At 40.5% G+C, this 14,279-nt stretch overlaps 1 protein-coding gene across 1 annotated transcript in view; it reads right to left on the reverse strand.

The window, feature by feature from the left end:
* The window catches only part of LOC139720718 (bone morphogenetic protein receptor type-1B-like), a 90,617-nt gene that overhangs the window by 33,528 nt on the left and 42,810 nt on the right, over positions 1-14,279 (reverse strand). Inside the window, exon 2 of the mRNA XM_071632073.1 lies at positions 1,116-1,263. Within this exon, the coding sequence (XP_071488174.1) occupies positions 1,116-1,263 (148 nt within the window). The remainder of the gene's footprint in view (positions 1-1,115; positions 1,264-14,279) is intronic.

The following is a 14,279-nucleotide window of genomic DNA, read 5'->3' on the forward strand; positions in this document are numbered from 1 at the left end:
GGCATGCTCTCCTTAAAGGGTGTGTACAGTTCTGGTCGAGGTGAGGATTTAGCTTTTAACGTTTTGCGAGATATTCAGAAACCACTCTATGAGATGTCAAGGAGCATGCAATTCTATGGGGCATCAAAAGTTTATTTGATGAAAATCGATTTTGAAATGGCTGAGCTATCCAAAAACAAGGTGAAACAAAGAGATACTAATAAAGTTGGGGCATGTCGTCTTTTATTATTAGCACTTTTTTGGATATCTCAGCCATTTGAAAACCAATTTTCATCAAATAAACGCTGAATCCTTCTTAAAATTACATGCTCTTTCATAATTCATATGAGGTTTTTCATTATCTCACTTAAGAATGTTCAAAACATGAGTCCCCACCCCAACCAGTACTGTACAGTCCCTTTAAAGCAAGACTGTCCATCCTTTTGGGTCCATCAGCAAAGGTGTGAAAGCCATTTTCTCCCCACCCACCTTGGGACTGTGAACTCCTTTTGACCTTCACATGATCTCTTCTCCAACAAACAAAAAGAGCAGAGCTATCACAGGAAATGATTATGCTGTATAAAGTAGCCATGATGGCATGGCGTGTCAACCCTAACCATGGCATCTAGCTGCCACTATAAAAAAATAAGTGTCTTCATCAGTCTCATTCCTAAAACAGAGGTGAACCTGGTTTCGATGACTAACGGCTGAATGCCGATGCTGAAAGGAGTAGAGACCATTTGCACAATAATGACAATAATGTAAAATGAAAACAAAGAGAAATGATAGTGATGATGATAAAAATAAATTGAATGAATAGATAACTTTGAGAACTGAAGCACTGACAAACAATATGCCATTATTCTTGTAAGCTACATCTGTCTTTTTAGGCACATAGAGATCCAATTTTAACATTTGCTAGCCACATATACATATATCTACCCATAGATTGATGATTTTATGCAAACAATTTATCAATCAAATATGCAACTAAACTATCAAGCAGACAAGTAGATGAATCAGCGAATGAATGAATAAAACTTGATTGAATATTACAATATTTAAAAAAAATCAGAAGAATAGCGGGCTGCCATTGCAGCAATATCCAGAAATCCACCTGTCGAATGTCGCCATACCTGATAGGTGTCTCATGTTGTACTCCATCCTCTCCCGCCTGAATTTGGGCAAAGCACCACCCCCCTGGGCTGGGGTAGCAGGTGTTGTTCCTGGTCGTCTCTGGACAGTGCTCGTCACAGTAGCAGTACATCATTTCGGTTGCTAGTACTGTACAGAGGCAGAAATGTGGAGAAAAATGAAGAAAAGGTTAATGAGTAATCGACACCACTATTTCACACTGACTTTGACAAAATGATCAGTGATCAGCATTAATGTAATATGAATGAAAGTTGTGTAAATATGGGCATAAAATAAGGTAATCCGTCTTTGTATCGTAGCAAAAAGTTCATTAAAATGCCTAGCCCATATAACGTAATACAGTTGTACTGATGTCATGCTTTATCAGTAAAACTCTTTGGTTATCACAATGATACATCCAATTGTATCTCTCCCTATATTCCTTCTGTCCATCTGTCTGTCTGTCTGTCTGTCTGTCTGTCTGTCTCGCTCTCTCTCTCTCAATGTTAATTACAGATTTGAACTGTTTGACTAGATGCAGTCATATGCCATACCCGCAACCTTTCTACAAATACCGCCATCTTTTTTCTTGGAGGATGAAAATACGAGCTTCCAACACTCACTTCTAGCCTCCGAAACCTGCAAGGTGTCAAACGCATGCCAGCCAACAAAGGCTTCAATTGCAAACTTGATGTTTCAATCACCGACATGTTTCGGAGTGAGAAACTCCACGAATACATTAGTCCAAATGAGAAAATACGGCAGCGTACAACCGGGTTGGATGCATGTCACACAGAAAAAAAAAAAGAGAGACAGGGGGAAAAAAAATCCTCATCGATTACAAAGTCTCGAGATTAAGAATTGATCCGCCACACAGGCACAGCAAAAGGCCACACTTCCAATGCAGTCTGCGCACGTAACAAATCAACGATTGGATTCACCGATACAAACTCTTTCGCTTCCTTCGCGCTCAAAGCAGGGCGAGTAAGAAAGTAGGATTGTACCCTCCTGAACTAGAATAACAGTGTCATGATACCACAGAGGGTCCCAGAAAGGCAGCCCAACACAGGTTCATGTGGTATTGCTTCGGCCAGGCAGTCAAAGGCGTCAAATGTTCCACCAAAACAAGACGACTCGTAGCGAAATCTGATGCATGGTTTCGCCTGCTCTAATTTTTTTTTGACGGCAGGTTCACAACTCCTTCTCACAAACAAAAACAAACCACTGCAGCCCTCTAGAGGTATATTGCTGGATGAAAGTCATCTTACATACTCTCTGAATGTATAATTGAAGCACATCTGAATAAAGGTAATCAACATTATTACTCTTCCATTTTCTATTTACTGCACTTTTTTATTGAGTAGCTAGTATGAATTTGTAAGTTATGGTTAATAAACACACCTGTTGAAGAGCACATGAAATCAATTTAACACAATAAATGGGTATAGACTACCTGCATGGGGTGGTGGTGGGGGGATGGCAATACCTACAAAACAGCGACATTGACAGTAGTGTTCCATACCTTCATAGTATCGCATGTAGTGGTAAGCCATCTTGATGTTGAGATTTTTTGTGTATGCTTTTTATACCCAGCCGTCACACAGAAATTATCAGTTTGGGTCCACGCCAAAGTCCAGTAGTGACACTGAGATCCCGTACTGTTGAGCAAGTATCTTTATTCCATTACATGGCCTCCGAGTGCAGAGCGTCTTCGCTATATAGTCGTCTTCCTCGCTATCTTCCTCTGAGCAGTAGAGATGATCGGGGGGAGGAATTGTGGAAGTGAACTCTACAAAAGTCTTGCCAGGAACTGACCGAAATATGCGCAAGCCCCGCGCTTTAATAGCATTCAACCACTCCACTTGCGAGTCAATTCCAAACGATGAGTAATTCATACATAAATTCAATGCTGTTTAAAAGCTCCACATGTGCATGCAAATGTGCGCGGGAAAATGCTGGCATTCTCTGTCTCTCTTTTTTTTTCTTCTTAAACAGACAGAGGGCCGTTTACTGTCAGGAAAATGCATCCATTCATTCACAAAGATGATAAGTTGCAGCCCCTGAGCCATCACTCGCTTCTTTGCCAGGCTATCTCTGAAAGAGAGCTCTACAAATGTAATTCAACTGCATGTTTCCTCTCATTCAAGCTCATCTATAAATCTCTGCTCTCTCTCTCTCTCTATCTCTCTATATATCTCAGTCTCCTTTTCCTGTGTAAAAAAAAAAAAAAAAAAAATGCAATGGGATGCTACTGTACACTCTAGATCTGTTCTCCGGAAAAATAGAAGCATCATCAAATCTTTGATGGAATCCTAAATTACTTATGCAGGCTTTCCTATACCGGCATGTACCTGCATCTTTATACTTCATAGGTACAGTCATATGCAGACTGGATTCCACATTCCATATTGTCGCTGGGGTGACAAGACCTTGTATCTGCAAATTTGGTGAAAATGACCTTTTTTTGGATTAATGGTCAAATAATTAGTTGAGTGATGTCCTGTCCAAATCCCATCTGTCTTAACCCCAAAAATGAAGCCACCACAGCGTGTCAAAGGAAAGGCTATCCCATTCACCATAGTGCTTTGGCCACCATGTTATTTTGGCTCTCCTGAACATTTGACATTTTGTAGATACGAGGTCTTGTCACCCCAGCGACGATATGTGTGTATAATCTTACATCGTAAGTTTCACTATCATTAACTCCATGTCATCTGCTTCGGCATTCTTCTCCATGCATTATATCATTGTCAAACTACAATGCTATGCACCCTGTGCTATTCAACAACCCCCATTTGCAAGTCAGTTTCAACACACAAAGCTGTATCACTACATCATATATACCACAGTATTCATCTTTCAGAGTATGACTATTTCGATTCCACTTCAATGTAGAACTGAACGTAGCATACAGTACAGTAGGAGTACATATTGGCCACCTGATGTACACCAGCCGCAAAATTGTCTGCAGCCATAGATGAAATTACACATCGATTGTAATATGGATGCTCCTCATTTGTTTCCATCAAAGCGTTAAAGGGGAGGTTACCCCTGACAGACCTACTGTACAAAAAATAAAAAATAAAAAAAAATAACACAAGAAGAATGACAAGCAAAACAGACTAGTGGACAATAGAGTGACATCATACATTCAGAAATGTCCAACAGTTTGAATATCCACTGGCTATAAAATACAACATCTTATCAGGCCTAGTGCAGACACTCAAGAACAGACATCATCATCATACAAAGAATCTTTGGCTGTATATTTCCCTTGGTGCATTATATAGGCCTATATGACACAGGATCTGTGTATTACACACACTTCCTCCCAGAGAAAAATGTGTGTGTGTGTGTGTGTGTGTGTGTGTGTGTGTGTGTGTGTGTGTGTGTGTGTGTTGTGTGTTTCCATCTTTGCACAAGATACTGGTTGCTACTAGTGTCAGTGTTTGCTACCATCACCAACCTGCTTTGCTGGACCATGCACTTTTTTTTCGAATAATTTATAAAATAGTACTGTAAGTTTGGTTCACTTGCATAACACCACATTTCATCTCACATCAAGCTAAATTATGAAAAAGATGCCTAATACATTTTTTTTTTTAATATTCAGGACAAAAATACTTCTACAAGGCAGCTGATAATTCTAACATTTATGCTGATTTTTGCACCTAACTTGAATGCCTTTTTTGATAAATGGGGGGGGGGGGGGTGGTTACATGTCACCTTTTGTTCCCAATGCTTAGTCCTATACTGTCAACTGAAAGTAACAGACAATGACATGTATAGGATGGCTGTACCAAGTACATTTATGACACCTGGCAAGTGTCAGCTCTTCATTGTTCAGTAGTCAGGGTTGATAACACACTTTGACCGTAACATGGGCACTCCTTGTTATTGCCCTCAATGAATGCGGAGCTTCGTTGAGCTGGCAATTGCGTCTGACAGCTCAATATGAGAGAGCTACAAAACGCTCATTCAACCATACTGCTAGATTTATGTGTCGCGAGGAGATCGTTGCTTATGCAACGATGTATGAAGTAGAAACTGCATTCCCAGCATCAACAATGCCAGACATTTTTTCCCTTATATCCTCCTTTTTTTTTTCTTTTTGTGAGGGCTACGTTTCCCACAAGTAAACTAATCATTGTCCATGCGATGCCTCTTGGCAGAGCTGAACTCTGTAAGCTGAAATCATGTGGGGGGAAGCAGATGGCACAAGGACCAGAGTGTTAAAAAAAAGGCCATTTAAAAAGCAGCCATATTGGTACGCCCAGCCAAGATTGCACCAACTGCTTTTTGCAGGGGGCATTCAGTATCACTTGCCCAGTTTGTATGAGAAATATTCTACGTTGTGTGCAGGATGCAATATGTTGTAAATAACGACTCTGTGGTGACCTCACTTTTACGATTCTAAGAATTGGAAGCTAAGGGCAGGCATCTTTCTCATGCCTTGAAGATGGAAGGTTCCTTTATCAGCTCCAAACTTGTAAAGTGTTGTACCGATGTATGAAAATGCCAGAACTGAATACATCCATTACATGATTCTTTACTGCGATATCTGCTGCTAATGATAATCTTTCATGAAACAAGTTCTGTGGAATACAGACCATAATGTACAGTATTTTACTGTTGCTAACTTTCAATTATAAAAACGTGCTTTACAGCAATATCTATGCACGCACACACATTTTTGTGGTTGTTTGTCATTACACGGAGGGATGACAGACAGCAGGGCTGCCAACATCCAACCATCAAAGGGTGCGCTTACCTAAAAAAAAAATTTTCATGAGGCAGAATCATAATCCTAGCAAAGGCATTTGAGGTATTTTGGGTGGTAGACAAACGAAACTGTTTAAATCTCTAATTAAGAAGCCAAGATCATCCTGGAGAATACGTGCCATAGGTTACGAAAAAGAGAGCACCTCAGTTGACCTCTACTTCCCTGGTCCAAAGGCAAAAAGCAGCTCCACAGCGAGTCTCTTGAATCACGATTGTAGATCATGTCTAGATAAACGTGGCACCCCAAGAATCACGTTTCAAACCACGTTCATAAACGCCTTTCGAAACACGCTTTGAAACATGATTCTCTCTCTTGAGTTAGATGAACACAGCCAAAATCAGGCAGATTCCAAAGAGCAGTGGGGGAGGGGGATGCTGGCATGTTATACATGCATCTCAATGAAAACAAATAATTTCTCAAATCAGGGAGATTCTTATATTCTCTTGTCCAGATGACGAGAAGGGACATTTATTGAAGTTTTCAAAAAGCCTCCTGCAGAATGAGGGAGACTTTAGTAGCTCTGCAGACTGACTCGCAGATAACAGTTTTGCTATGACCCCCATCTCCACCCCTCCCCCCCCCAAAAAAAAACAGATAAAAAATTTTGCTGGTAAGTCATATATTAAAGGGCTGATACATTCCAGGATATCTTAACACCCCCTTTGTCCACTGACGGTGCTTCATGTTGTAGCTAAGTACACGTACACGTACACAGATACTATATGAATGAAACATGATTTGACAATGACTACATTGTACATTCACTAAAGAGGAAAGATATGACAAGGTTATAACAACAAGATCAATTTGCCAATTAGACACAAGAGATCACAGAGAACATAAATTTTGCTAAATGATGTCAACCACAGGTAATCTACTACATCTGCCATTGAATAATGGAAAGAATTTAAGGGCACTTTTGTGTGTGTGTGTCTTTCCTCCGTCAACTATTTCCCAGAATGCCATTGCTTGTATTCTTTTGTGTTGGCGAGAAGGGAATTTCTGAAAGGATTCTCACACCCACCACAGGTGAAACTCTCGAACAGTGCAACGATTACGTCCATCAAGCATCTTCTTTGCGGGATGCGATTGAAAGAGAGAAAGAGATAGAAAAGGAGAGGATTCTGAAGTGTAACACGATCTCATAGGTGTGCTCTGCACCTAGGTGTTCTGCTAGATGCTTACGATGACCGCTCTCAGAAAATTTCAATGCAAATTCAGGTATTACTCATCCCCTTCAAAGGAGGGAAAGCGTGACTTTTCCCTCGATTCCCCCACCTTTTTTTTCCTGTCATCCCGATAAATTTAGGCACCAGGTAGAATCGTGATGCTCTAACCTGACTAAGCAGGTGAGTATGTAGGTCAGGGGAAGAACCATTTGCTTTTTGCGTTGTTTTGTTTCACTTTGTTTTTTTTTGTTGGTTGTCAAGCCATCTCATCATACTTGAGGGGGTCACCTGTTTTTGTTATGTTTTTCTTTCCTTCCTTTCTCTTTCACACTTCTCTTCTCCATTTTCCTTTCCCTCAGCCAATCTTCCTTTCCTTTAGCTGCCTTTCTCATCTTTCAAGAGTTACATGTTTTATTTATCGTCCGTTTCACTTCTCTGGTTGTAAAATACTCAAAAGTAAAAAACTTTAGATCCACTCTTAGATCTGCTTGATGTCAGTGGATCACTTTTGCTAATGCACTGTGAGCATAATGGGCAGCAGGTCTGCTCTGTATTAGAATTTGTATTTTGTGCTGGTTATTTTGTGGGTATCGCTGTTTTCTTTCATTCAGTGTTGACAGCAGTAATTTTACCCCCTATTTTTCACTGCCATCAAACACACAATCTTATTCAGTCTAGCAATAATAATTCACTTCATGCTGACTCGCTTTCTTTATCTTCATAGAATAATCAAATTACAGCAACTGTATGGCAAATATGTTGAATTACTGAGATTATGTTGCATACACAGAAGGGCTTTTTACACTTGTGTTTCTTAACCCCGGACTTTCTCTGACCCAGGACTATCGTTAGTCCCGTACCAATTTTTTCAGCTTTTTACACTCGCCAATTAGTCCCGTACTATCTCTTGTCCGGGGCTAAGGAGAAATCTGACCTTTCTACACTCGTATTTCTTAGCCCCGGACTTTCCAAACAACATGAATATTCATAATTACGCTGTGTACTGTACACGTACACGCACGCACCGGCAGCACTTGATTACCTCGTTTCTGATTGGTCAGTGAGGGTCGGACTTCGTCTCCGTCGCTTAGCCCAGGATTATTTTTTCGTTCTGTTTACACTCACTTGCTTGGCACCGCAATTGCGGTGCTAGCACCGCAATTGCGGTGCTAACCCCTGCTATTTTGCAGGGCCAGATAGTACCGTACTATCGGTGGGGCTAGCCCACTTTGGCAAAAACGAGTGTAAACAGAAAGTGGGCTAAGGATAGTCCCGTACCAACGGTGGGGCTAAGGCCCCCCCTTAGCCCCACCGTTGGTCCGGGGCTAAGCAAAAATTTACAAGTGTAAAAAGCCCTAGAGAGAGTTAAACCCTCATCATCCAAGGAACACAGGAAGAAACTGTTTAGAAATGCTTTGATATAAAGAGCTGTAAATTTCCAAAGGGCATAAACTATAGGGATACATTCTATTGAAATGCGAGAGATCTTGATACTTTATAAAAACTTTGATATCTTCATTGAAAGCACGTGCTTCTAATTCTACCTCTGAAAGCGTTGAACAGGTTGCAATTTCTCATTTACAGATAGAGAGAGAGAGAGTATTACCTTTCGGGTGCTGAACATGTGAAATGCGCAATCTCAGTCAGATTTCTTTTAATTTTTCATTAGAACATTCAGTGCGTATTTACAGTATTCATACCATTCTGGTGTTGAAATCTATATCATTCTCTATTCAGACTTTCCCCAGTAGTTGTGCTTCATATTCCATATTAATATCATAATGCATTTCCAAGATGTATTGTGCTCTTTTACAAAACAGAAATATTTAAAAGAAACATTTGTCATCGTTAAAAGAAGGGGCAGTCTCATAATGGAAGTGTGAACGTGTGAGGATTGTTGTTCTGTTGCCCATTGAATTGTCTGTACAATAAAGCCTTGGTGATTGGGGGGGGGGTACTACGAGTGCATGGGGTAGGGGGGTAGCCTATGCACTTGTCTACAAGTAGAGGTGCAACTGGTGTCTACACTCCAGAGAATCATATTTTTCCCCTCTATCTTCCACATCCATCCCCAAAATCTTCCTACAAACTCCTGGTTACCCCCCATTCCCCCATCTATTCCCACATGCACCTCCCTGCTCTTCCCTTCCCTCCCCCCCCCCCCCCCCCCCCCAATCCCATCACATTAGCTGTTGCTTGACAAGGCATCTCCTAAACTGATCGCATCATCCTCCATCAACTCCCCGTGTGCCGTGCCGGGGCAAGGTGAGGGGGATTACTCCTGTCAGAGGAATCAAACGATGAATTCTAGTGTAACGTCCAGAGTAAATAGCCGAAGATTGCCTCCTCCCCCAGCCCCATGGCAGATGCATTATCCCCTCTCTCTTCTTTCAATTGTGACTCCAATCCCATCCAACGCCTCTCATCTCCCCTCTGTATTATCATTATTCTCGTGCCATCACATTTCTTCCTTTCTCTCTCTCACTCTGGAAATGATGACTGACAAGGAATGTGGAAATGAAATATAGTCAAATTGAAATAATTGTGCGATCAAACTTATTTGCACAAACTAGCAATTGCAAAATTCACCAACAAAAGTCTGAAATAGTCCTGAAAAAAAAAAAATAAGCCAACAAAAGGACACCCATGCAAAGTGTACTGTACAACTTCCCCTTGCCTGAAACAAGGCCAGAACATTCACACAAACTATCAATATGATACACAAAAGACAACCAGCACAGGCTGAACATACACAGGCTGTTAGAAGCATTCAAAAGACCTTCCAGGCTCAAAAAGACATGTACAGATGTACATGTGTATTTGTTTTTGCTTGAAAAACAAATACCAATATCTAAACTATGGCTGTAAAGAGAAAACCAAGAAACAAAGGTGTTCACAGAATTCATCAAACATATTTACATGACCAATGTGAATTCACTGCAAGACTTTGGCTGTCTGTGTATGTATAATACCTTTTAGAATGATATCCGTATTTTCAATGCTTAATGCATCTAAATCATCTGGACCACTGAATCAAAACTGTTAATAAGGGAACTTTTGCTTCAGGATGGAAGTGCTGTACAGCACAGAGTTTAGCAACTGTGCTTGTACAACTTATCATCTCATCATAGCACTTTCGCCGAGGTACAATACAGTGCAATAATAATGATAATATTAACAATGATGATGATGATGATGATGATGACAAAGTGGCATTTCATCAATCAGGTACATAAGCAAAGACAAACATTTCTACTGTTTATATATGAGCATCACTATTCAAAATGAAGAAGTACAGAGACTATGTTGAATTGACAATATCACCTGTACTCTGTCTGTTGGACGTTGATAATCTCAGCTCCCGATGAAGAAAACACAATATCCGTGCTCACAGGGCGATTACTGGAAAGCTTCTAGCATTGTTTTTTCCTCTATCGAGCAGTCCACTTGCACGGATCAATGGTTTATTTCAATCAGTACCCAACCGCTCAGATTTCCCTTACACACTTCCTCCACGCTTTTCCAGAAATCTACATTTGGCTGTCCTTATTGCTCTGATGTAGCTTCAAGCTCTCCCACAAGCAAACAGTAACATGAGACGTTATGTGACGAAAGAAACAGAACATGCAGGTATTTAAAAAAAAAAAATGAAACCACTGCAGAATGAAGCAATGAAACTATGCTTGATGATAAACTTGACGGGATACTCCAAAAAACACAGTGACCTGTGCTTTTCCTGTTTTGAGTCATCGCAATTAAACAGAACTGGAAATATATATCTATATGCATACATTACATTTTCTCTGTATTTCACATTTTTTCCTTCTTGTTGAAGACGCGCGACCGCATTTGACCTTTTCACTTCAGATTCAATAGAGCTTAATAAAGTTAAAATCATATAAGAAACTCGAAACGTACGTGAACAACAGTCAAGACATACTCAAATGCCTGAAATCGTAAAGAGATGGAGAGAAAGAGAGAGCGAGAGAGAGAGAGAAAGCAGGACAGAGAACTACAACCACATGAGCAAATACTTCTCTGTGTTCACAGCAATGGGATGAAACAAATTACCAATAATCATCAAATAAAATCATTTCTCACATATTATTTTTTTCTTCTTCTAGAACAGACAGAGGCCATATTTTACTCCATTCACATTTACAACCAACTCTGAAATTACCTTTCCTCTGAAGGCACTATTTGTCTTGTCTCTCGCAGTTTCCGAATATTTCCTCTCCCGAAATGTAACCGCCGTCGTTACTCCCGCCTCTCTCACGACCATCACCAGTTCTGCAGTCAAGTTTACACATACTCCCCGACAACCTGTCACACTCCAGCACATTACCAAAATAAACAGGTCTCTGTCAGTCCAATCAAATCCATGTTGGCTAAAGAGCAACAATGTTTTCACTACTCAAATTCATGTTCCCTCCTTGAAACATTATCCTGATCACTCTCTCCCTCTTTTTTTTTTCTCTCTTTCTTTGTATGTCTGTCTGTCTGTCTGTCTCTATTTCCCTATTCTCTCTGCTTGAGTTTTGCTTGTTTTATCTCTAGGAATGTAGCATTTGATTGCTTGTATCTTGCCATGCCATGCACATACAATGTACTACACATGTACATGTACATGTAGTTCTTATCCATCACAAAGAATCATTTGGAACTTTATTTTCCCGCATGAACAAGACTAAAAAAAGAAAAAAAAAAGAAGAAGAAATCTTACGCATATGTAGATGGTCTTTACATCCCAAGGGTAGCCTCTTCAGTGTTTAGCATTGCCAGGTACCCATTTCAACACCTAAGTCGCAAGGGCCCTCACAGACCACATCTTGTCTAAAGTCGTAAACACTTAGCCAGGACTAGAACTTGGGATCTCCTTTTGAAAGTCAAGAGTCTTCTCCACTATACCACAGTGTCCCCATTATTTAAATACATATTACATTATGCCAGAAGAAAAGTGTTTAAAAGAGAAAATGGTTTATGTATATAGCCTGTGAACTTCTTACATGATGTTTCTACAAAACATTCCATTATTCATCATTACGTAATACAATCACTCTAGTCATTGGCCACATCAATTGGGTTTATTTACAATCAAGCAGCATTTTGCAAATCTGTGTTACTTTTAGCAATCCATCGACAAAAAAAGGCATAGCAATTTGTACAACCAACTACTATGAATGCTCAGTCCCATTTATGCATTTTTGCAACCACATAAAACATAGTAGCATTTTGATTTAAACACAAACCAGAGGCCAAGGCAACAACACACCAATATCTGATTGTCAAAAAGGAATATCAATAGTTCAAGACTGCAATTTGCAAGTGTGCCAAATTACATTCCTCATTATGATACACTTCTGCATTTTAAGGCAGGTTAGAAGTGTATTACATTAGTAGAACTTTGCTAAACATTTTTTCAGCAAAGTTCACGACAGCAAAATGTTTACAAACATGTTTTGCTCCTTTGCGATTTTCATTGTATTTCATTGCATTTCATCAGAAATGCTTTGATTTTAGCTGCCGAACTGGTAATCATATGTGTAACGTGTGTGTGTGTGTGTGTGTGCATATAGGGGGCGTAGATTAGTCATTAAGTTGTCACAAACTTAAACAGCTTTTCCTTATTTGCACTGACGCGCTTTCACCTTGCGACGAGAAAATGAGAGACTTCAAACCATACCCTCGGCAGCACTACTTCATCATGAATAGGAAGCAGTGACAATGCAACAGGGACGGCAAATCTTCATCCAGACTTCACCGATGTACAGGCCATGTCGATGGGTAAATTGACACACCACTTTGCCAGAGTGTAACTTTACACGAAATATAAGAAATCATGGAGGGGGGTAACGACGGGCAGAGAAACGTGAATGCCGGCAGAAATCGTCGGGAGCACTCGCCTTCATACGTGACTCACGGCAGAGACTCACATTACATTTGCAAATACTGGGAGAGGAATGCGACGATTGGAAAGAGCTGCTGCTAGGCAGTGCAGAGGGGGCTTCCCAGCCAAGTCCATATTCCCAATTTCATTAATTTCTGCAAATTTCACTTTCAAGAAGTTGAGATGTACGGTACACACCGTCGTGTCCTCTGACTGGTCACCTCTCTTACAAACTGTTATAATGTACACTCCTCTTTAGAATGCTCTGCCGAAATGCTCTCGGGCATTCAAGAGGGAGGTGGCTCTAAAGAGGATTGGGGAGGAAGGGGGGTAATAATGATGGGAAGAGGATAAGGATTACAGAAGAAGAGTGCCAATTCTTGCTGAATGTTTGACATTGATTTTTTCAGGAAGTTTTGGAGCTGGTTGGTATTGGCAGAATGCATTTAAGGGAACATCGCCTTGAGTGTCTACCGCAGATGCAATTTGCAACTGACATCATGAGATCGATTGATGTGCAAAAGCAGCATGAAATTTTGAGGTAAAGGAAAAAACTACAGCTAAAAAGCTATTCAGTGGTCATCTTCATATCTTCTCCATTAATGGAAAAAAAGAAAACTTTAAAAGTCACCTTTTTTAGGAGAATGCAACCCCCACCCTATTTCATGTAAACTACACGAAAAGCACAAGCAAATATTATCAGATGGAATGCGAGCCATTCTCATTAGAGAGAGATTACATCTGCAAAGAGAAGGCAGATCTTTCACAAGGAAAGCAGGCCAGTCTTGCTGCACATGATGAAAACAGCACATTTCCTTCTCCGCTGCGGGATTTATCATCACAATATTCCTCCTTCCAGGGACCCTGGGAAGGGATGGGCTTTCACACTCCCAACATCTCATCCTCATCTTTGGTATCTCCTGCATCATTACCACCACCCATCTCTCCCTCTCTCTCATCTTCTTTTCTCTCAAAACAGCACTGGCAGGAGCAGAAATTAAACAGCCCTGCCCGCCAGTCCCGAATCAGCACTCGGAAGGCTCTCGGCAAAATTATATCAACAGTTTGCGTCCTGACTGTCCGTCAATCAAACCAGGGCATCCTCGAGAACTAGTTCATCAAGTGTTCATTTTCTTGCACTTTCTCCATGGTCTTTTCGGACCATCTCCATCAATTATATCTCCCCTCCACAAATGTTGCACTCTGAAGGCCTTTTGGAGGCACTTCACACGACATCGCACACTCCATCATTCAGACTATCAAAGTATTGAATTGGACGGTTTGATGCCTCTCTACTAAACTTGAAGAAAGAGTTCCACATAATATT

The sequence above is a fragment of the Diadema antillarum genome, unplaced genomic scaffold (genome assembly GCF_040938485.1).
Source record: "Diadema antillarum isolate AM-2024a unplaced genomic scaffold, OU_Dant_1.0 scf00000132, whole genome shotgun sequence".
NCBI classification, from domain to species: domain Eukaryota; kingdom Metazoa; phylum Echinodermata; class Echinoidea; order Diadematoida; family Diadematidae; genus Diadema; species Diadema antillarum.